The sequence below is a fragment of the Tachysurus vachellii genome, chromosome 20 (genome assembly GCF_030014155.1).
Source record: "Tachysurus vachellii isolate PV-2020 chromosome 20, HZAU_Pvac_v1, whole genome shotgun sequence".
Classification (NCBI taxonomy): domain Eukaryota; kingdom Metazoa; phylum Chordata; class Actinopteri; order Siluriformes; family Bagridae; genus Tachysurus; species Tachysurus vachellii.
In genome coordinates, this window is record NC_083479.1 from 14,717,833 (window position 1) to 14,742,835 (window position 25,003).

Consider the following 25,003-nt stretch of genomic DNA (forward strand, 5'->3'; position numbering starts at 1 on the left):
GAACACCGCAATCCTTTATTTGTGTACACCTGGGAGTTTTAGCAAATCAGCTACGGTGATGCGTTCAGTGTCTTCACCTGTAATGACCTTGTTCCCCTTGACATCAGTTGCTCACCGTACTGCATTTGGGCTTAGATGTTTTATTATACTTGGATGAAATCGATCTGCATTGATGGACATGAATAGCATCTGAAACTAGATGTAATTTACAGAAGCATATACAAATTGTCTGGTATAACACTTAAGCAGGCTTGACAAGAACCCAACTGGTAGTGTCATATCATGAATTTCATTTAAGTAGAATGTAGAATAAACATACAAAGACCTGTAATGAATTCCAGAACTGCACGTATTAATATAAAAGGCCGTACATCAACAGCGTGCGAAAGTTACTGAGGTATTATAATTAAAAGAGGCAGATACGACAGACTTCACATTCCTATGTTTTTGATGCAACTGGTTCTGTACAGCATCATTTTTGCTCGTTAAACTAAAGATTTGGAAGCAACCTGGCAATCCCGCAGGGATTTTCTGAAATCCAGGAGGCAACGTGATCTCCAACACATGCTGGACTTGTCAGACGTGACGAGGGAAGCGTGTGTGAAAAAAATTTTTTCAAACTTGAAGATTGGCACATCCTCCCATTTTCTATTTCAAAGCGACAATAAATTTTTTTTAACGCACGTTTCTTCCAAACGTGTCTTGCACAATTCACATCAAATTTTGCTCAAGTCTCAGGATGCTGTAATGACAAAGGAGCTGTTAATGTCCAGAAAACGCCTGGTCCTGTTCACATCAATATCACATATGGTTACAATTTTACTGCAGACTAAAGTGACTGGAAGGAATTTTGTCTCTCCAAAAAATGTCTGAAGACGTCAGCTTACCAAGATTTAGAGTTTACTTCCTACTTCTTTCAGTTAAAAAAAAAAAATACACTGGGCTTAAAGATACCTGCATAAATAGAAAATGGACTGAAGAACTGGAAAAGTTTTTCTAGTTATACCTTAGCTGTTGATTTTTAACACTTATTACCATGTATTCTGTTCATTTTTGTCTGTCTGTTGTAAAAAGTGCAGTTGTTTACTCCAGTAAAATATACTGAACTTAATAAAAAAATCCTTAATGGGGTCATTTTCAATAGTCTCATCTCTCAAATTTCGTGCATTTGATCCTTAAACAAATCACCAATTACTCTCCCCACTGAAAGTAATATAATTATTCCAGACCCTATATTTATGCAAAATGGTTCTGCTTCAAAGGACAAAGTCGCTTTTTTACTCCACATAAACAAATACAAATAAACACGTTTAGATCATGTTTTGGAGGATATCACATGCTGGTTGCTTTTAGGAATTTTTCATAATTATAAAAAAATTAATTAAAAATAATAATTTTCTGTCGTATCATAGTTTTAGGAGCTAAATCAACATTAGTTCAGGATTACGCCAGAGAACATGGGGAAGAGATTTGATACGGAGACCTGAACGATGTCACGTCGTCGGCAGAAACGTTCCGTGAAGAACCGGTCTTCACACTTCGGGTCTGGTCTTAAAGGAAGTTAGAGGAACAGAGGAGGTGTTGTGTGGAACCTACAAGCACCCTGCAAACCAGAGCCACTACCTGCTGAGGGCCGACACTCATCAGCTCCCTCCCACTGCTGCAAATCAGGCACAATGTCCTCATTCAAAAAAGCTGACAGAATCTTCGCCAGCTCAGCAACAAAAACACGGTTTCTGCTCAAAGGGCCTTGTTAGGTTGGAGCATTGTTTGGCCAAAGTAATCAAGTTAATGATAACAAAGAAGGTCTGTGCTGTATGTTAAAAAAAAAAAAAAAAAAAAAGAACTTGAATGACCTAGATGTGTTTTGGCAAGAATGTCATTAGTGCTTGCTGTGCTGCTAAATAATTACACAAGATAACTGTGTAATATATTAATATAATTAAATCAGAAAAAAAGCTATTTAAAAATACTTTAATATTTCACACAACCTTTATTTCTACATATCCTCTCTCTCTCTTTCACTCTCTCTCTCTCTCACACACACACACACACACACACACACACACACACAGAGTAAGGTCTTATTATTATTTATGTCTTAGCCAGATGAAAAGTAAAAAATCAAATAGATAAGCCTATTTTACAATATAAAATTTATGAAAATTTGATTCTAGACTCTGTAAGGAGCAACAAGTTACAAGTAAATTACTAAATTATTTTAAAAATGAAAAAAAAAAAAAAAAAAGATTCATTTCCAAATTAAGTGTATTAAGTGTAAGATCTATTTCCTTTTTTTCCCCCATTTTCTTTCTGAAATGAAAAATAAATGATACGCAGATCAAAATGGGATGGAAGGAAAAAAAAGAGCAAAGCTGAAAACAAACATGTGCCTGATTGATCCCAGCAGGCAAGCAGCCTAGTCAGGCTTTGACAAAGACCAGATGGGAATACTGATGCCAGCTAATGTCTGATCCACGGTACCTGAGGACCATGTTTCCTGGAGCTAATTTAAACACTACTACACACCGAGTGGCAGCCGTGCAAGAGTGGACATCCAACTGGACAGCTTAAAGAAAATCTCCATCCAGCAATGCTGAGAGCAAATGCAAGGATACAAGCAAACAAACAAGACCTGTGCCAAGAAAAGAGAGCATTCTGTAAACAGAGCCAGGGGTAATCTGGGAATACTTAACAAAATACTGCTGAGAACTTTTCAAATTTGGAGCACTGAGTGGAGGAAGCAACTAATTGGAAGAGAGCCTTTAAATTTCTCCCAAACAAACACGGTAATGACTGGGAATCTCTGTAAAGAACACATAGTGATAAAATGCTGCACTTTATAGAGGATTCAGGACATGATGGTGCTCCAGGGACAGAGCGTCATAGAGAATTCATCCCAAATCTTTGTACAGCATCTATAACACCACAAGATGGCAATAAATACCCCCAAAATAAGTGCTGACTAACACAAGGCTCCAAAACATTACCTAACTGGAAGGGTTGGGAAAGAAGAGCTTGCTATCTATATAATGACACAATATTGTTTTAAGATATTATGGATCTTGACCGATCCCTTTATTATTATCATCATCATCATCATCATTATTATTTATAATTACAAACTGATCAGATTAGAAAATATTATTTTGAAGTAAATATTTCAAATTTTAATATGTTAAAACTTTTTTCCACTTTTCATTGTTAATATTTAAATGTTTTATAATAATAATAATAATAATAATAATAATAATAATGTTAATGAGGTATCACATAAACATTGTTGGGAATCTTATGATATTTTCTTCATATCACCCCACACCTGGGATAAGGTTTAGACATTGCCTTGGAGCTTGGAGTCAGAGTGAAAGAGCCAACGACATCCTTACTTAGATTTGTACTGCAAAAAGGTGGCGGAATCAGATTGTTTTACGTTACATATTCCTATAATCAGCAAACACACACACACACAGACATACACACTAACACACACACACACACAAACAGACACACAAACAGAGACACACACACACTTACACACACACACACTTTAAGGAACAGGTAGTGTTTTGCAGCAGTGTTTCAGAGAAAAGGCAATAGATGGAGGAGCAGCAAGACAGACAAAAGCATTCCTGCACAATGGAATTTACAACACGGTCCTAATCAGTCTGTGTGACCTGTGAGTAAGCACTGGGCCTGCTCTGGCATCATGGAAATAACACTTATCTCCCTCTCTCCCTTCCACCCTCCCTCCCTCAGTCTCTCTCACTCTCCGTCTCTCTCGCTCGCCGTCTCTCTCGCTCGCCATCTCTCTCGCTCGCCATCTCTCTCGCTCGCCGCCTCTCTCGCTCTCACACCCTGATGTGGTTTGTGCTTCAGTAACTATGAGTGTATATACTGAATCCATCAACCCATTTTCCATTACAGAAGATCTCTATCAGAGAATAGTAGCTTTCTTTTCTTCTTCAGGACATTTATCAAACTTCAGACACTCATCAGCAAGTCAGAACAAGGGAAAGCTCCACTACGCACCTACAACACACCCAAGGACCAGCTGAGCCCCTCACAGCCCCTACATAGCCTATTAGGAAAACATTAAACAGGAAACTAGCAGGCAGTGGAAGAACCCTTGCACTTCATAATTCTACCTAATAAACTCTCAAAATTAAAGGCAATAATCTGTACTTATTTCTGCTGCTGGAAAGCTATTGTGAAGGTGCATGTTGTATACCATTAGTATGTATTTTTTAACTTTAGAAAGCAGTGAAGGTGTATAATAAAAAAAGTTAGCTACTGAAGTAAAATATAATGAAAAAACCTGCATCAACGACCATCTTAGAGATTTATTTCCAAGAGCATAGTAACTAGAAAGCCTCAAAGACCACAATTTGTTTAAAAACAACTCTGAATGTCAGCATAGTTGTCACTGAATGTCCCTTCAGACATTATACCCTTTATTTAAAATTTGGAAAAGGATCAATTTGGCCCTCACGCTGTGCTTTCTTCCCTCAGGCCATGGTGACCACCAGCTCCCCGGTTCTAAGGGAAATTTAGCCAAAACTTGCTCTGAGTGAGAAAGGCTCTTTGTTGCTTATGCAGCACCGACTCCAGCCACAGTCCCTGTACACACAGCATCTATGGAGAGTGCTCCAGGGCTAACACGTTTTAGTCTCTCTCAGAGGGTTTTATGGCCAAATCAAACAAGAAATGCAGTGCTGCGGCACGGCTGGCAGAGCACAAGGAGAGATGGAGTATGGAATAATGGAGGAGGGAGATGAGAGGTGAGAAACTTGGGAACGGTGTCTCCTTTTCCACCAACAAAAAAGGAGCAGGAGCAGAATCTAGAAGCAATTTGCCGCTATAAAAACCCAGTGACGTCAGGGTTTCAGGACCAGGACAACAATTAACTGCAGCAAAGTTTTGTCACCTTGAGGGTTTATTTATTTATTTAAAAAAAGATAACCACTGGGGGGAAAAAAATCAACAATCAGCAACATCATTAACAGCATTACAACAAACAAAACAGGAGCTTCTTTGCTAGCGCTAAAGTTGCTTTAAGTAGCTACAATTTCAACATAATTAGCCAAATGTGATTCAGCCTTGTGCCTGCCTTTTTTCTACGTACAGATTAGCTGTGAAGATATATTAGGGTGCTTCAGGATTCAACTTCAGAGGTATAATTTGCAAAACACTCCACAATTATTATTTCTGTGCTGTGTATTAAGAACTCCCATATTTAATGAGAATTTCATTCTGTCATTAAAAACAGTAGTTTTTTCTAGCCACAGACCCTTTGAATTGTTTAAAAAAAATCTGAGGACCGAACTCAATTCAATTATTTAATAAACATTATTTTTATTGTGTGTGTATATATTTATAATAGCCATAGAGCAATAGTTGTCTTTATTCCTGAACTTGCCATCAACCCAAGCTGGCTGTTTGTTACTGAGGTTTGGATTATAAACATTCAGTTGAGTAAAATTGAGATGAGTAAAATTAGCTAAAAATATAAAAAAATATAAGCTCTCTTTTAAAGGTGCTTTGCAATAACCAGTGTAGCCAAATAATAAATCTATGTGCCTGCTATTCGGCAACGCCATATGGACCCTGGGACATGACATTAAACCCTTCCTGGTTTCCTGTGACAATATTTGTGTGCTCGGAGGACTCATAAGGCTTTCTTAAAAAAATATGTAAAAAATGTTCTTGATGAGGTAAAACTTGCAAAACCTTCCACTTTTAAGTCATTTTTATTACAATTTTTATTTTTCAGTTTAGGAAACTCCAACTTCTTAAATCGGTGGAAACAAGTTCTTAAAAAAAGTTCCCTGTACCGGCTTCTGTTTCATCACCAAGATGGTGGAATATAAAGTACTTCAAAGGAGCATGAAAACTTTTGGTACACTAAGCTCCTCTTGGTCATAAATATCAGCACAGAGAAGAAAAGAAAAGAATAATATCATGATATCATAAAGTCTGAATAATTGTCCTACCCATGACTCAGCTGTTATGTGTTTTAACTTCACACGCATAAAATATAGGGGTACAAAGGAGTGATGGAGTTGCCACTAGCTTTCCCTTCACCTATCCTGCTCATACTGAATGCTCTTTAAGACATAGAAACCACTGCTTAAGAAACTTGTTAAAGATTTGTTTTGGCTTTAGCAGAGATGAGCTGTCAGAAACGAGTTACACCCAGATGACTGGCTATCTCTGACTGGAACTCCGGTGACTCAGTTGTTTAAAGCACACTAACCCCAGCAAGCATTCGCCTCTCATTATCACTCTGGTAATGACTGAGCGCTGCTTTATGACTAATTTACTGTAGGATTGTCTCCATTCAAATGTAAAAAAAAGATGATGAAGGCTGCGGGGAATTGTTCTGAAAGAGTGATGTCAAATGTCATGTAAACAAACCAGGGAACTTATGAAAAAGTCAGAAACACACACGCGCACACACACACACGCACACAAACACACACACGAGACTTACCCATCATTTGAACCAGGGGTAGGTGACTGGCCTGTAAAGATTAAAAAAGAGGATTTAACATTAAAATAAACTGTGAAGTAACTAAAATCAGTTTTACACTGTGTGGTTTCTGGACTAATTTAGTTGTCACAGACAGAAAATTGCACAACCTGGACCTTGAATTAAGATTGTCAGCCTAAGAACACACAATGTCATTTGGTAACAACTGATTTATTCTGGTTGATTTAGTGCAACTGTGGCCAGAAAGCTAAAGAAAAATGTTGTGAGTGTTAAGCCCACTTAGCAGAATGTTTCTGTTTATGCTCTTGGTCAATGATAAGCACAAATCAGCCATTTAAAATGAAGCAATAATAAACAGCTGTAATTCCATAGTGTAAATCAGGCTAAATTCATTAGATCAACTAATATAAAGCTCTATGTCTAAAGTAACCACTAATCACTTCGAAGTGACGTAGGTGAGGTCCACTACCTAAATTTGCATGCCAGATCTACAACATTCTGTTTATGCACACTTTCGTCATGAGAGTGCAGTAATACAACACTGATCTGAGCCAGGAAGACCCGCTTAGTTTTACTTCTAGTAGATAATATCCTATATAAACACAATTGAGATGTTGCCTTGTTAAAGGACAAATTTCAGTCAAAACAGTGGGAAGTTGTTTCCAAAGTGGAGTCTTACTAGTGTGACTCAGATTTATACCAGTGCTGTGCTACAAACCTTGAATTCTCTGATATGCAGCACAGATTTTGTGCATATGGTTCTTAACAGAGCTGCTTTAGTTCAAGCTGCAAACCAACATGCACTTCATATAATAACCTAAATTAAGCAGACGGGGAAAAAACACTGCCCCTATGATGTAGAAATTTAGTTGCAGAGAATATGGTTATTATGATGGTTAATGGTCTTTTCTTCTCAGAAATGCAATGAAGTAAAAGGACATTATACCTGCATAGCAAAATCAGAGAGAACTTTGTTTTTGGATACTAACCACAGGCATGTTGTTTGACAGTATCATCATTCATTGCTGATTTTCTCCAAGTTTGTGGATGCATTCAAATAGATACCAACCTTCAACATCACCAAAAAAAAAACTACCCACTTACTATTAGAAAACAAAAAAGGTCTTACCTAGGCGCACATAGAGAACACCGGTGGCCGAGATAGCCTTGAGGCCATTGGAGGCTACACATTGATAGTATCCAGTGTCAGTAGTGTCCAGATCCTGGATACGAAGTTTTGAGCCAGACTCTGTTTTGCGGATTGAGACACGGCCTTGCTCGGGCACCACGGGTGCGTCATTCTTCAACCATTTGATGGTGGCCCGTGGGTTACCTGCCACTTTGCAGTGCAGCGTAGCCGTCTGACCCTGCATAATAGTCATGTTGTTTGGGGGCTCCACAAATTCCAGGAAGTACCCTAGTGATGAAAATTGAGGAAAAGTGCAAAGGTTGAAATCAGTGCAGGCATTTAGAAAACTAGGGTATTAATTACAGTCTTATTACAACACGTGACCAATATGACATTCATGGCTTAAACTATAACATACTTCCCAAACAAGACACTGCCCCAAACTACAACACAGCCAAAACAACACCACACTATACATACTACAACAAGAGCCCCAAATTGCAACACACTGTCAATCCTACAACACACCAGACAACAAGATAATGACAATTACACACTGCTCAGACCACACATGGTCTGAGCTGCAATACACTACCAAAACATACTACCCAACATATAACCCTGATTACATCACACGGTCCCAAACTATAGCACAACCGAAACACCAACGCACTCACCCAATATTCTTGAACCATTTGCGAGATGTGTGTCTTTATGTGCACATCTGCATCTCTGTCCTTCACATGCCAGAAATGTGGCAGATCAGATTTAGCCGTTACAGGCCAGCGACCCTGCTTTTGAAGGTCTGATCTTTCACAAGGCACAAAATTCCAGAGAGCGTGATCTGCCACATCTGGATTAAGTAACTGCAGTTTTTTTTCAGCCCATGAAACAAACATACTGTTCTAAGCAGCTCCAGCTTGATAGCTGCAGGGTGAACATGGAGCATCAGGAAAGCTTGTGTTTTGTTTGGCGGATCTGCAACAGGGGATTTTTTCCATTGAAAGACACACAAATGTCATATTTATCATCATCATCATCATCATCATGTCATCATGTATACACTATGAGCATTTTGACAACTGCACACACCATGAGAAAAAATAAATAACCTCTGAAAAATTATTACCTATAATAACTATGCGCACTGGTGTGAAATATCATTTCAGTTACTCAGTTGCTAATTGTGAGTCGTTAGTCCTATTCTAAACCAACAAAAGGAAGTAAGACGAGAGGATGACGGTATTGAATGTTTTTCACTGCATGCACAGAGTGACTGGAATCTGTTTTTACTCTTCACATGTGACAGAGACTAACTGCGGTTTACCAAGCGCATCCACGGAATCCAGCAGGTTTCAATTTCAGCAAGCAAGAGTGAGCACAGGTCAGAGCCTCACACAGGAGTGAGAGATGACACATTAGTGCAGAGGTGACGTTAGGATACGTGACTGCAGAAAGAAAAAAACGAAGAAAGAAATTCTTTACAGGAATAAAAACTCGCCTGTTTTTTTCTACCCATATTGGTGGATCATCCCTCACATTTGCCAAAAACCGGGTACAGAACAAGAAATCCAAGCCAGACTGAGCCGATAAACGGACATTCTTAACTCTGAACAAAATAGTGGCTTAAACGCCGACACTGAGCGTCTTACACTAATAACACCAATAAATGAGAAAAGGCTTAGATGGTACAAAGCTGTCTAGTTTCCAAATCTTCTCAGTATCCAGACATTCTGACACAACTAGCTTGACAAGAACTCACAGGTATTATGTATTGTTCAAAATATCATCACCATAAGAGGGAAGATCCTGGATTTTTTGCAAGTATATTTAATCAGCTGTTTCATCTGTTAAGTAAATTAAAATGAACTACATAATTCCAAATTACAACACACTGTACATACATAATCAATAACACATGGCCCAAACTACAATAAACTGTAAACCATAAACACCCTGGCAAACTACAACACATTACAACACACAATGCCTAAATTACAACAGACCGAACCCACACTACAGTAATATGTAGCTCAGAATGCACTTCCCATGCTACTTCAACACACTTTCCAAACACTTTTAATAAATATTTTGATCGATTCTTTTTTGTTAGCAAATCATATAAAAATACAGCACAACTTTGCGCGTAAAAGGTCATAAAAAGAGGATATAAGAAATAAACGAATAACAGGATTTTTAAAGCGATTTTCCAAATCATGATCGGATTCAAACAAAGAGAGGGGAAAAAAGGGATAAGCAGGGGCAGAAAAAGGGAGGGAAGGAGGGGGCTCTGGTCAGCCTCAGTGTGTGAAGGGTATGACCTCAGATCATGTGAGGAGCCAGACGAAGCTCAAATAAACACTAAGAGAAGGGAGCAACAGACCTCCATGTTATCACCTAGACATTAGGACCCACTCTGCCAATCAGTGTGCTCTCACCATCTCTTTGTCCTTCCCAAACCTAGCCGAGGTTATGTCTCTCTGGCCCAGTCCTGGCCTGCCTTACCCACAAGGCCAAGCACAAGGCTGACAAAAAGAACAACCATATATGGTAGTCTTCTGCCCAACCACCAGCCTAGTTAAGTAAGCATATGCTTGGGTTATACTAAAGTTTGGAACACACCCAGGCAATTTATAATCATATATTTCAATCACGTTCATTTAAATTTCAATGCAAATGTAACTTTACCCTATTTACGATCACACATGTGACAAAAGACTATAAACAGAAGCTCAAACACAGCAAAGCTTAAATCCTTTAATGGGAAGTTCTACAAAAGCTTCAGAAACCACTAGGCTTGACAAAAAGTGTAGTGTTGACAAGACATGCCTCAGGATAATCCAGAGAAGGATATTCATACCAGCAGAAAGGAGGTGAAAAAAGAAAAGACGTGGGGGAGACACTTTAGTAATACATCCTGTCCAAAACAGAGCACCGAAAAACTGAGAAAGCACAATAGATATTGAAAAAGAAAGTGTAAGTGACTCATTTTGCAACAGGCAGGTTCTTACAAGTTCTTAGCAATCTCTCATCGGTGTGGGTGCAAATGATTTGCAAACTGTCTGTTCTGGGCACGCTTATTTAGAGCTATGATGTGCCTGAGTGATGGACAGTACTGATAAGACTTTAAATGTGGGACTGATACACCAAGTAATAGTGCTTTATGTAGGAAAACTACGGTCATGTTCTCGTCCAGTTAAATTCAGGAACCTGGATTATGGGGGATATATCACTTAAAGGCCAAAAACTGAGCCACAAACACAGAAAAGAGGGGCGCTATGTACTTGGCAACTCAGTCAGATTGCTTATTCCCGTTTGTCAAGACATAATTGGGTTTTGAATGGGGTAAAGTAAAGGAAAAACTTATGCAGTTAGTAAACAGGCGAAGGCACGGGCAGATCAGAGTCTAATTCCAAATGTGGAATGATTTGCTTTGTTTTTTCCCCCTCCCACAGGCAACAGGTCTGTTGGACGATGCCCATCTGCTGATTGGAACAAGCATAAATAAACAACATCTTTCTAAAGGGTGAGTGGGGACATGAAACATCTATTTGAATGAGTTTAACATTTTGCTTTGTAACAGCAATTATATCATTCTTACATGGGGAAATTTAGCTGACAATGATGTGGATTTTATGCTGAATATTGATTTACAGAATGCACACCTGTTGCTGTTTTTACACATATTTCGATAAAGCTTGCCAGTTCACAGCCACATACATGAGAGCATATGCTGTCTGCTTTCCTCTGCCTAGAACAGGACAAGGGCAAGCTCTGACAAGCAGCATTACAGCTGGAGGATGGCATGATATGTACCCTTAAAAGGTGGCACAGCACTAATCTTTTTGCCAAGAAGGAAGAACCTTTGCTGGCGGTACTGCTAGACTGTTTCAAATGGGCGATTTGGTGCTTTCTAGTGGTTGAGGTGTTCTAATATGGTAAGAACAGTTATAACTCAATTTGTCAAGTTAATATTCTTAGCTCTCTAAGCCAGTTTAGCAGGCAGTTAGCACAAATAATGATAAACATATAATTATTTCCTTATACTAAGGAATCTATTAACTTATAACACACTTATAATGTACATCCAAGAGCAAAACCTGGATCTTTTTCTAGAACATTTTCATGGCTCCTTCAGTCTAATCTTAAATTTACACCAGATGGGTTGTGTAAAGACCAGGTGTTGAGAAAGAGCAACAGGGCACTTCAGTTTTATTAGACTTTCTTAGGTTTATATTCAGCTTATCAATTAATTTGCTTGAATGTTTGTTAATGTTAACAGGCATTAAGGTTAAAAAAACATTAGTGAATGCATTCTGCGTTTGCAGAAATTTAAAATCAAGCACAACTCGGTTGCAATATTTTTAAAAATTACTGTATATTTTTTGTAGATTTGGGCCGGGATGCATCGTTTGATGTCACAATGCACATTCAGCCAAAGCCCTTTTAATTCTCATGCATCAAACATGAGTACAGGTATAATAGCAAGTAATTAAAAATCTCTGCATGCCGCATTGCAAATTTTAAAACAAGCTGCACCAAAATCAGGCATCATCTCTGATGCCGTTAGTGTTAAGTGAAACATAGTTAAAATAGATGTGTAAGTGCCATTCGTGATGAGTAAAAAAAGAAGCAGCTTAAATATTAAATAATAAAAAGCTTAGAAATTTCTTCAAATCTGATAATTGTATTTTTGGTGAAAGAGTGCATGATTAAACTGAATTGGCAAAAACAACCTCACAAGTAACGAAAGATTTGGCACGCTTCTTCAAGCATTTTTAAGAAACCACACTAACCATGATACTGCAAATTTGTGTTGTACATGGACGGTGCATTCGCCAATGGCAGCGCTTACTTTTATGACCCATTTGAAGAATTCCACCACAGACAGATTTAACTTCACTTTCACCTCAGTTGCTCCAATGCAAATTACAGTCAACTGAATCAGCACAGGAATGTGCACAGATCACGCAGCCAGGCCACCAGCTACACGAGAGGGTGCTTAAAATGGCTGTACAGCAGGAGCTCGAGGCAGCGTTAGACCTGACGCAATGGAAACTCTGCTAACAGTGCCCATCACCACAAAAGTGCACTCAACCATGATGTCACCACCATGTTTAATTAATGTTTCCTAGCCCACTGTTATTAGCCTGTCTATTTCACCATTCTGCTGTCCCCTTTTGCTAGTTTCCCCCTTATCCTCTGAAAAGATCCCTGTTTCTTTAGTCTTTATTTAAACCTATTCAGCTACTCAGTGTACTTGCTGTTGTGTCTAGGCCAGAGGAGCTGGCACACTGGTTAGCACAAGTTTGCTTGCTTGTGGCTGGCCATGACTGAAGTGCTAAACAATGTAGGGGCTGCTGACAAGCCACTATAGCCCTCCCTGACCCAACCACCATACCAGCTAAAGGCCACTTGACACTGACCTCTTGATTAAAAACCAATACCAGTTCACCCAAGGTGGAGAGACAAACTACAAAAATCTAAAGCGCGTCATTGTTAGCTCCCAAGTAGTACATCATAAAAGCAATCAATGAATGTGTAACTTTCTCTCTTTCTCCTCTGACAATTAGAGCAACACTAGCTAATTGTGAGTTTCTGTGGCCTCGGGTATGTGGAAGAGGGAAGACATTGCTTTCCTTCAAGTGTGTGTTACACTGCCCTGTAATGCAGCATGAGCAGCAACTTGAACAGATGCAGTGATTTTCAGGTGTCTTAGAGGAAGCATGTTCTATCCTTCATCCATTCAGCTTGGTAGATGAGGAAATCAAATTGAACAGGGAATTCTTCCACCACATGTCTAGTTCTTCTTGCTGCTAATTTATATGCAAGTAAGACCATAAAATATACTTTAAACAGGACGGACACTACAGGAGATATAAATCCTACAAAGGCTCAGCCATTTGTTCTTGAAAAACACTAACGAGCATCTCGGACAAACCGACAACCTGAAAATATAGCGTTTCCGTTAATCAGTGGCAAAGGCTTTTAAAACACAACAATAAAGCCTACAGCTACTTTACTGAGCTTGAGGCATTGAAATAAAAGACATTTTCAAGAGGCTTCTAAGAATCTGCATGCCTAGAAAGGACCTGATTTGGGTGCAATCCATTGTCAATACTGGACAAATGTCAAATTCTCTGAAAGAAAGGAGAAAGCAGTTCAGTGATTCTGAATTTTGAAAGGTATAAATGAGAACGACAAGACTCCTTCCTCTTTGAGGTATTGCCACCTCTTCCATCAAGCCAACACATCTGTGTACATGGCCATCCAGAATGTGTAATGAAAATGAACAGCATAGCCAAAACTGTCACGGAGATACACTTAACAAGTCCAAAGGTCGGCCTGAGCATCAATGAATCAGACCCACGCAATACAAAGTGATGACAGATGAGCACTTGCTCAGAAAAGCAACAGACTAGATTATTATTATTATTATTATTATATGGTTTCATTTGTAATCAGTTGGATTTGAAACGCTACTCTGTTTTTTACTCCTGACCTCACTCCTTAGAGTTCGACTTATTCCTTTCCCTCTCGCATTGGCTAGAGTGTGTAAAAATGCAAATAAAGTGAAATTTAAACAGACTCCAGGGTATCAACTTTGCTTTCTAGGATTCAAAATTAACAACTCCAAACATAATCCAGATCTCAAACAGCCCTTAGCAAGGGTCAAACCTCATGTTAATAGCTTTACATTTTACTTCACACTGCCATTTGTTATAAAAAGTATGCTTTTGAAACATGTTCCTCATCACTTTGTCTTGTGCTCATTTTCAAAAACTGATCTTAATTTCCAAAGCCTTCACATCATGGCCAAAACAAATATAGCAATTCTCCATGGTGCAACATTCCCTTTTCTTCAGCTGCTCTTAAACAGGCCTGGCAGGACCAAGTGGTTCATTTTCCTTTCTACTTGATTTATGTGGATTGAAGGCTTGAGTAAAGGCACGACCACATGAAGCCGTACATCAAGATCCAAATCTTCACAAGGAGCCTTCCTATGCAGCTGACATCCATGTGATGAACCAGAGCATTGTAAATGCTCCTAAAGTCATAATGTCCTTGCAGAATGGGGTCTGAGGGGCTGTTAGTTGTCACTGCTTTTTTAGGAGGGGCAGATGTCACGTTTTGAATCCAGGTCAAAGATAGTGGCATAAACAGAAATAAGTCAAAAAAAAAAAAAAAGGCCAAAAGGTGACCTCTATGACCTTATGCTTAATTTAAGGATAATGACTTCCGGGACTTGCAATCATGGAGAATTAGTCAAGCATGTCATGAGCCTGAACTTTAAATAAGGATTAGCATTGGTTGAGAATCAGGAACTGCAATTCTCAGTGTGCACATAAGAAAGAGAGAGCGAAGTTCAGGAAATACAGACAACAACAAAATAAGCATCTAAAAAGACGATCGATTTAACCAAGAATTTTCCAATGAAATTTGTATCTGCGATATCAAAATCAGGCATACTGACAGCTCAGTTCTTTCTTCAGGAAACTTCAAGTTAGTTTTTCTTTCTTGATGCTGAACTGTAACCTGCTTGGTTGGGTAAATAAAAAAAAAAAAAAAAGCTTGATATCACTTTCTAAAAAGTTTCTAAAGGATTAGTTCTAGCAGCTGAGGAAACAAGAGCAGTTTGAAACAAATTAAAACTAAAAATGGGCCAAGACTGAGAAAAGGCTAGAGGCTTTTTACTAGTGGCCTAAAGACCTGTGTTTTAAAATGTAAAGGGGCTATGTATAGAAGTTCAGAGTTGAGTATACCTTCGGATGTTGGCAAGCCTCCGCTCTGGGCTTCGGCCAATGGCTCAATCTCTCCAGACTCTGACAGGTTCACGCTGGCTGCTGAAGAAAACACAGAGAGGGAAAGAGTTAGTGGATTCTCACTGACATAATCTTGGACACAAGCTGGACTTTGTGTTTTCAAATTATTTGGAAGTGTTGAAAGATTTAATGATTAAAAATCTCTTCATGTTTGCCTAAACTGAAACTAATGCTCCATGTTTTGGCAAGCAAATTTGATTCCGATGGAAATAAAATTCCTGCATTTTCACCTCAATTCTTCCTTTTTAACAGCAGACAGACACGCACAACGAAAGTCACTCAGCAAGAAATAACACAAGCTATCCGTTAAGAGCACTTAAGTCAAATCCCACTACAGGATGCGCCAACATTATTTCTGCATGCTGTTGAAATAAATTTAAGTATTATAGCCACTCTATAAAGATTCAATAAGCAGAGAAGCAAATCATAGAAAATGTTTAGCTGCGGGAGAAAATCGACTCGGATTCAAGAGGCGTGAACCTCACAGAAACACAAATTTCATGCTGAAACCTGAACACGCATTACGTAGGTATGTGGGTAGATCTTTAGCAATAAAGTACCCGATTACTGTGATGCTGATGAGAGAGAACATTGCCAGGTTGGGATTTAGTAACGGATGAGTTCATCCCTGCAATGGTACCTAAAGGAAAACTCAATTAATCACAAAGCATAGCATGGGAGATTAGAGTGGCTCTGATGTAATGCAAAACACATGCAAATATAAAACAGAAATAAGAGATGCCTAAGCACTGATGCCTATGACACGCCAAAGAGGAATGAGGCTTTCTGTCCAAAAACAGCAAACACCTGAAAAAGACTAAGCAGCGTATAAGGCATCTAACACTTGAATTGTAGCTCATCTGAGGTTTCGGGAGATTTTCATCCTTAAATAATCACAGCCTAATTACAATCTTGTTTGACTGAAGAATGGTTTCCTTCTGGAAATAAATAATATGTAAGAACCATTATATTTGTACAAGGCAGGGAGTTATTTTGTGCCGAGGGGTTAAAAGTCCTAATAACATGTTATTTCTGAAAACACTCACACTAAAACATATCCCTCTGCTTTTCTTGTTCCCTCTCGTCTGATACAGCGAGACATCAAAACGGGTTAGCACTCAGGAGGCAAGATTTATGCAACTGTTATACTTCGTTCTGCTAATCTTTATGACTGTCTCGTATATAATCGCTTTAGGAGTCTGTGAGTAGGAAACCACATTTGGCATGCAGTAAGCAGCTGGTCCGTGCTGGAATCGCCCACATAATTACACAGCACTCTATTAGCATGGAGTGTTCAAAAATGCACTGCCGGCTGCCCTGGCTATTAGCATTAATGAACAAAGGGTAATGAAGTCTAATCAGGAATGTCTCGTCTAATTCTACACTCGCTGGTTGTACAACATGCTGAGAAAAGATGTTTAAAAACATCTGCAGGGGTTACCAAAGTTTGGAACAATTATTCTGTGAACAAACGGAATTTAAAGGTATCTTTAGTATATATAGCAGATTACATGTTTTATTGAATTTATCGCAGTGATCTGACCCGTACCTTTCAAAATACATTAAATTTCTACTAATTTATAGTAGTAGTAGATTATAATAGCTGTGTGACTGGAACAAGTAACACATTCATTTATTATAGAAATCATTAAAAGGAAATTTTTTTAAACATATTTTACAGACATTAAAAACAGGTCATTTAAAAAAAAATGTTCAAATAATCCATTTTCGTTAAAAATGCTATGTGCAGGATAAAAGGCCACAGAATACACACTCTCAGATAATAAAGGGTAATAAACTGAAGCGTTCCTTGTTGCTGGGTAAGTGCCCTTTTGAAGTGGTTATTTAAAGCTTTAGTACATATCTTTCACCTGGAAATGTGGAGGTAGTATAACTTTAAAAAGATTTAAGGTACATAATTGAGCTGTAATTTCCGTTTTGAGTAAAAAAAAAAATTCAAAGTTACAATTTTCAAAAACACACATACTGAATGTACAATAGGTTTATGCTTGGGTGATCATGGAAACAAACGGTTTAACACCCTTTTTTCTGAAAATGTATCTTATCATTGCCCCTAGAAAGCTTCTTTTCCTTCCAGCACAGCTGAATGATATGCTGAAAGCCAAGGCGGATTTTATGAGACCAATACGTTGACTGACAAAACAAGACCTCTTGCAGCTTGTGATTCGCAGAGCAGATCTCGCTAATAAAATCAGACTACAAGCAGTTAGGAATGTTATTGCTGGATGGAGAACTCAGCCTACCAGGCTGGATGAGCTGAACCGTTACGAATGTTTGTGTCCGCAGGGATGTACCGAGGGAGGATGCGACTTATCCGCACGTTGTGAGGTAGGAGGATAAGTAACAACTTCACACAAATCCAAAGAAAGCTGGAAATAAGCAGTTCCTACAAAGTTTAGCTTACATCACTGGGAATTGTTCTGTGAACCTTTATGGTCTTTAGTGCAAGTTAAAAACAAGAAATATGAAATGACGTTTCTCCATCTAAAAAAAAAGAGATAAAATAACATTTAACAAGTTTCTAACCTCTGAAAATGTAGAAAAGATTTTGCAGCACCCTTAAAGGGAAAAAAAAGGAGAGAATGTGCAGGCTAACCTTGCCATGCTGCTTTGCCGTGTCCTGAGGGAGTGAACTATGATGAATGAGTAACTCTGTTTTTTGGCTGGGAACCAAAGCGAATTAAGCTCACACAGGTTGACGAATGAAGACAGGGACGTTAATTGTTTGAGTGCTAACATCAGCTGCATAGCTATGGCTGTCATCTTGCTCAAAATCAGCTCTTGCATCACATGGCTTTGAGCTAACAACCGTTTGAAAATGTGAAGTCTTAGAGTAGAACATTAAAAAATGTCACAATCAATAGCAGTTTAGTTTGTTATGTGTAAAGAGAAACTTTACATTTTAGAGAATGCTCCATAAGCCACAGTGTTACTGAGGTGCTTCTAAAGCTGAAGGAAGTCAAACCAGATTTATTTAAAATAGCTGATGATGTAATACCTTTGAGATTCATTCCATGGAGTTCCAAAAATGTAGATAAGCTCTTTTTCCTTACATTTCTCACAAATTGCTGCCATAACAACTAGCAATGCAAACCTAGGTGTATTATGTCCATTGTTGTTAATGTATCTTGCCATTGGAAAGGAGAAATCCATAATGATAAATGGTATGAATAGGCTTGACAAGATTAACTAGTCTCTTTTTGTTTTCTCCATTATACAGCTAAAATAGTCTCTGATATACTATACATGCCATATATATGTTTTTTGATTCTGACCAGCAAAGTGTACAAAAGGTATCCTGACTTTCCTTATCTCAGGCCAAGACTATACTAAAATTGACATAGTCTTATATATTACTTGAAAATGTCATGTGCAACTTTCCTTGGCCTAAATCATTCCCAATCCAATAAATTTAATTCACATACAAACAAAATTCTTGTAAATAACCAGTTCCCCTCTACCGCTTTAAAAGCAGACCTGAGTTTGGGGTGCCTACATTGTAGAAAGGAGGGTGGACAAAAAAAAACAAAAGGGCCAGTGTGAAAGTCTCGGTCAAGAGGCTGATCTGATTATTTTGGCTCAGCATGCCTGTGTGCTCGGGGCCCTGAATCGTCGCCTTTCACAGCCCATTCTCCTTTTTCAGTGTACACTGTGCCTGGCAACCGTCGGTCAGCAGGCCGCTCTGGAGCACTCATAAAGAGGTGACAGCGAAGAGCTCAGAGGCTGAAAAGCCCCCAACCCATTTCTCAAACTCCCTATTGGGCATGGCCAGGCACTGGGATGAGGAAAGGGGAGGCAGGGGTGCAATCTTGGCCAGGTTGAAAATGCAGGAGCTTGTTAACACTCTATTTTGCCCTCCAGTGGGTCGTTCTGTCATGAGATGGGTGCCAGAGTCATAAAATAAAATGAGGGAAATGTGAAAAAACCTGACGAGCAGTCACTTTACTGTAGCTGGCTGCTTTCTGGAAAAAAAACACATAAAAATAATAAGTCATGCAGAGCTGCAGATAAGTCGTATAGCTTCCTGTTAAGAAAATTTCCAAAACTGTCAACTTTTTCTATCTGCTATAGATCGATTAGCTCTGAGTTCTGGTGTGATTTGCCAGGAACTTTTCTCCTTGCCAAACACCAAAGACATACTGAACACAACATGCATTGGTATGCATAAACTGGAATCAGGCAGAAATCATGTGACTCACGCTTGGAGTACAGAAGGAACCCCCAAGGTGTAGTATCTCTGTAGATGCTCTTAGCCCAGAATGACATTTATGAAAAACAGCCCCTTGGAGGTGCCTGATATCCGCTGGCCCACATATCTGACAACCTGGAAGAGGAATGGTGGGAAGTACCTGAACACCATAGTCCATTTCCTTTCAGGTTTGTAAGTCGGGCCAAAAAGAAATAAGAACCCGGTCAATGAGTCTCTCATGACCCTGTCACTGGAATCAACTCCTGTACTTTCAGGTCTCGAAAGCCAATCTTGTGGTTTTACTGCATGTTAGGGAGGATGCTGAGTTTAGATGGCTATGAGCCAATTGCACAGTAATACATCAGTAGTATGTTAGTTCTGCATTACAATTATCACCATTCCATTCCAAACCATTTTTCTTTTCCTACTGTACATTGCACAAAAAAAAAAAAAAAAAAAAAAAAAAAATATTCAGATGACCACATCCTCTGTGGCCTTCTGGAGCCTGGCATTAAACCAGCCTACTAATTGGAAATGGCCTTTCACCAAGAATGTCACACTAAACTCACTATATTTCCTGAGGTTTGAATTACACACTTAATTTACCACCATGCAAGAACCTTGTGATGACTGAGGTGATGTAATTTCATGGCAACATTTAAAGTCTGTTATTTTTGTGACACTCGGTTGACATAATACCAGTGTCCATCCCCAAGAGACAGAGGCAGTGAGGCTCAAGTGCATAGCTGTAGTTTCTAGCTGGAGGGAGAAATGGTATCACCACAAAACCTCTATTGTTCAACTAAGAGGGTACCCAATGAGGTGTTCCTACAAGTTTTCATCACTATGTAATAACTATAGTAAAGCCAAATTCTTACCATGAGATGCAAACATGTGCAAATTGCATAATGTTATACAGCAAAACATGTAAAATGCAAAAGTAGACACCTGGCAAAAGCATGTTCATTTACTAAGCCTCCTTTTTTACTCACTAATACTTACAGGTGCTGGAATTACAGGAAACATCATTGTACAGCATTTATCCACCACATCAATGAGCACATCATAAATCCAAACAAACCAAACTGCAGAGGGAAACCAAGACACAAGATAAAGTTTAGCACTCTTTGCTGAGGGATGAGGCCAGATCATAAGAAAGAATTCAGAAGAACATGATCTACTGCAAAAAACTGTAGTTAGGCCAGCAGGAAAAAAGATAGAACAAAGCTATATGCTGCTTCTCCAAGACGGCTTAATCATGCTGACTGTGAATAGCATGAAGATGGAAGTCAAATTAGCTGAATTAGCGACATTTCTCCAAGAAAGGGAACTGGATCATTCATTTTAATTTAACAAATTTAAATAAGTTTACACTTTTTGGGACCATAACATTTTAAACCTGTTCTCTTCCTAGTCATGTTAAACCGGAATAAAAAAAAGAAATTGGCAAAGCTAGCTGTCAAGCTACCAAACTAGCCATCACAGTGTCTGGAAAATAGGGTAATATATACACATCAGCATGGACTGAATGTGTGTTTTATTATTTTTTTCTTCGCCGTGCTACTGCCAGACCAAAGTCTACCCAATGCACCTTAAGCAAAGCTGTGCCTAATTTAGTCCAGTTCTATAGCCTAGTTTTTGTAAAGATTTGAACTTTGGATAAAGTCCCCAAAATGTATAGTGACAGGAAATAATGCTTTGAGTTTTAGACATTATGAATTTATAGATTTCCATGCTTTTTCATCCTTGTTTTTCCAACTGTGACGGGGTTCAGGCTTAGATCTAGTAAATGAGGACCCTCAGGAAAACCCTTTATGTTGGCAAAACCAAAGGCTCTCAACAACAATAAACAAAATCCCTGTTATGTACGCCTTGTAATTATAAGGTTTTTACAATTCTGAAAGGAATTTCTTCACTGTTATTGGAGTGGCTAACTTGGTAACAGTGAGGAGCAAAGCTGATGTCATTTTAACAGTGACGTCTACATTGCACGTGTAAGCAGAAAAACCCTCAAAGAGAGCCAATGACTGGGTAGAGTAGTAGTTGAACTCTTGTCACTGTAGGAGATCCGGAAGTGTACAACATGTAACACTGTGGCCAACTTGCTAAAAATACAGCAAGAAAGACACATACACACAGAGGAGAAGGAATGAGGGACTTAAGGAAGATCTGATTTTACTAAAGTTTTTTTTTAAAAAAACCAGAATGTAATTACATGGCAGCACTCTAGCTCTGCTCCTCAGATCCTCTGCACAAATGATGGGATAATAACAGCTCTTCGAGCTCTCTCCACAGACATAAACTGCACTCCATACAACTTGCCAAGCTCTGTGTTTATCGACAGGAATTCTGGTAGTCATAACAAGGCCGCTAAATATAAAAGTGAACAAAATGGAGGCTGCACTGCAATATCAGGTACATGTGTGCTGCCAGCCCCCTATACCTTATACTGTAATTAGGCTGGCTGCATGCTGTGCCAGTGGAGCTATAGATTCAACCACATGCTGCTCGGACCCCTGGCATAAATCATATCACATATCACTCGTTGAGCACCAAGAAAAACAGAGAGCAATAATTTCTACCCCAAAGAATTAATGGGGTTTCATGGCTCTGAACATTTTATGTCAAAAGTACTGAATGTAAGTCAACTGCTCTACACACACACATGCGCGCACACACACATGCGCACTTCCTCAGTAAATATGAGAAAAATGTGTAACAAGTCAACACACACCTACCACTGCTGAAAATTAATAATAACCACTCTAGTAATTTTAGCTAATTGACTTATTAGGTTTCTGACTGCACATATGCCATTTTTTTCAACACTTGTAATACCAGCAATTAAACTGGGGTCAAAGATTAACTGGTGTCCATCCAAAAAAAGCATATAAGCACCAATACCAGTTATTTGAATAAGAACAATTCATTGCTGGGCAGCATGCACCAACACATACTCACGCAAGTAAATGAACTCTAACTTAAGTAAAAGTTAGCAAATGCTGCCTTGTCCAAGGATCACCCCGGCAACAAGCAGGAAAAAGGCCAGTTGATTTTTGTCCGTTCTTCAACAATCCGGTGTCAATGAGCCAGTGCCAATCATAGCTTTAGGTTCCTGTCTTAGCTGACAAGAGGAGTGCAACCTGATGTGGTCTTCCACTGTTTCATCCATTTCAAGTCTCCATGTGTTGTACATTTTGAGATACTTTTCTGTTTACCAAGGTTATGAAAAGTGGTTGACTTTATAAGCTTCTCGTCAGCCCAAAACCAGTCTAGCCCTCTGATACCTCTCATTTAGGCATTTCATCCCACAAACCTGCTATTCACTGGATGAATTTTGTTTTCTACAACATATAAATCCAAAAGACAGTTATGCACGAAAATCCCATGAGACCACAAGATTTAGAAATACTCAAACTTGCCCATTTACCACCAACAGACAAGTCACTATGTTCACTTTTTGCTCATTCTGATTTCTGATGTGAACAATAACCAAATCTCTTAACCTGAATGTGCATGATTTTGCATGAAACCTTATCAGTTTTATTTTTTGTTCTTTTTAAAATCCTGACCACAAGGCATCTTTGTGAAAAAGAGAAAATATCTGGTCAGTCAAGTCTTTTGTTTAACCTTTTGCAAAATTGTGATTTGATCCAAGTTAAAAAGATACCATCTAATTTCCTCAAATATTATCTCATTTTTAAATTATAGCACAACTGTCAGCCAACACATAACCAAGTAATCAAATTGCTTTCCTGCCAGTACTATGCAAATGAGAATAAAGTTACATGGCGTAATTACTTTTCAAAAGTTAAAGGGCCTGAGTAAGTTTCCCCACTTGTTTTGGAGCAACATAGCTGCCAGGCTCTGCTACACAGTTTAGGATACCACATCTTAGCAAACAGGACAAACACACATTAAATCCCTGTATGCTCTTAATGAGCTAATACAGAGGACAACAGGAAACATTTAATTGTATAGTACTTACACCTTCATAAATCCCTAAATTGACAGTTTATATTGCTCATGGAATACCTATTTTTTAGGTGCATGCCAGGATTTATAAGGTTGAGTAGAATTTGGCTTGTTAACGTTGGACTTTTGCTAGTATGTTTTGCAGATGCAGGCATTGTACGACTTAATGCTTAATGTTGTGTATTACAGCCTTATGGACAATGTAACTACAAAGAAACATTCTTCAGAAAGTCCACATTTTTATAATGATAAGCACAGGTGGTTAGTTGGATAGCAATGCTTATTTTCACAATGCCAGCATAAACAATTTTTCAGCCATTTGCTCAGATTATGGTCATTATCATTAATCAAACATTGATGATTTATGTTTTAGTCCCACAGCTTGTCGGAAAACATATTCAAGCATTGTGACTTATGATGTGGGTGATGAGTTTAAAATTCATCACCAAAAAAAAAACATTTTCCAAACTATTCATGTGATATGTATTTGCAATTAATCAAAATTTCAGTTCTAGAGCTTCAAAGAGTGAGGAACTAAGAGTACATGCCAGAGATTACAGTTGTGGCATGCCTTGTGTATCTGTGAGGCGAAACAGCACAAGATCAAAAAGTCTTTTCTTCCCAACCCCATTTCTTTTTAATGAACATGGGGTATTTTATAACTGGATCCTCTCCTCTAAGAAGCAACATTACTGCATATATGAACAATTACCAAAGTTAACAGCAAGAACTTCACAGCTAAACATGACTCACATTTTAACAAAAATGTAATTCAGTCAGTAGGTCAAAGATTACGCTGGTTGGGGATTTGTGGATGTAGCTAAAATGCTGGAATGCAGTTTTTACATTTGACTGTAATTGTCCATACAACCCCTAATGTTTATCCATAGAATTATGCAAACATGTATAATAGCATCCCATAGGAATGATACTGTGGATTGAATGGCTTTGGACCTTCAACAGTCTCTTCTTCTGTCCATATAAGGTCACAGTGGAAAAACATTTAAAAAAAAAAATCTATCCTCATCCTCCAGGCCAAGATCTATTACACAGACAAGTAGCTTAGAGATCCGACCACCAGTGTTGTGCTATAAACTTATACATTTTATGGCCAAAATTATGTGTACAACTGACAGTCGCACCATACAAAGGTCTTCCGTAAACATGCCACAGTCGTAAGTTGGAAGCACAGACTTGTATAGAATGTCTCTAAGCTGTAGTCTTACAATTCCCTTTCACTGGAAGTAAAAGTTCTAGCTCAGTGTTCCAGCATGACAATGTGCATGTGTGCAAAATGGGGTACAAAAAAGCAGTGGGCCAATGTTGCAGAGAACACAAGTGAACTCCGTTGAACAATTTTTTTGGAAGACCTA

The 25,003-nt window shown here is 38.6% G+C and overlaps 1 protein-coding gene across 3 annotated transcripts in view; it reads right to left on the bottom strand.

The window, feature by feature from the left end:
* Window positions 1–25,003, bottom strand: part of ror2 (receptor tyrosine kinase-like orphan receptor 2) — a 64,051-nt gene that overhangs the window by 7,111 nt on the left and 31,937 nt on the right. For 2 of the 3 annotated variants that reach the window (XM_060896024.1, XM_060896021.1), the window contains exons 2-4: window positions 15,386–15,466; window positions 7,623–7,910; window positions 6,494–6,524 (exon numbers count right to left, since the gene is read on the bottom strand). In XM_060896024.1, coding sequence (XP_060752007.1) covers window positions 6,494–6,524; window positions 7,623–7,910; window positions 15,386–15,466 — 400 coding nt within the window. The remainder of the gene's footprint in view (window positions 1–6,493; window positions 6,525–7,622; window positions 7,911–15,385; window positions 15,467–25,003) is intronic. The other variant, XM_060896023.1, reaches the window with a different exon arrangement.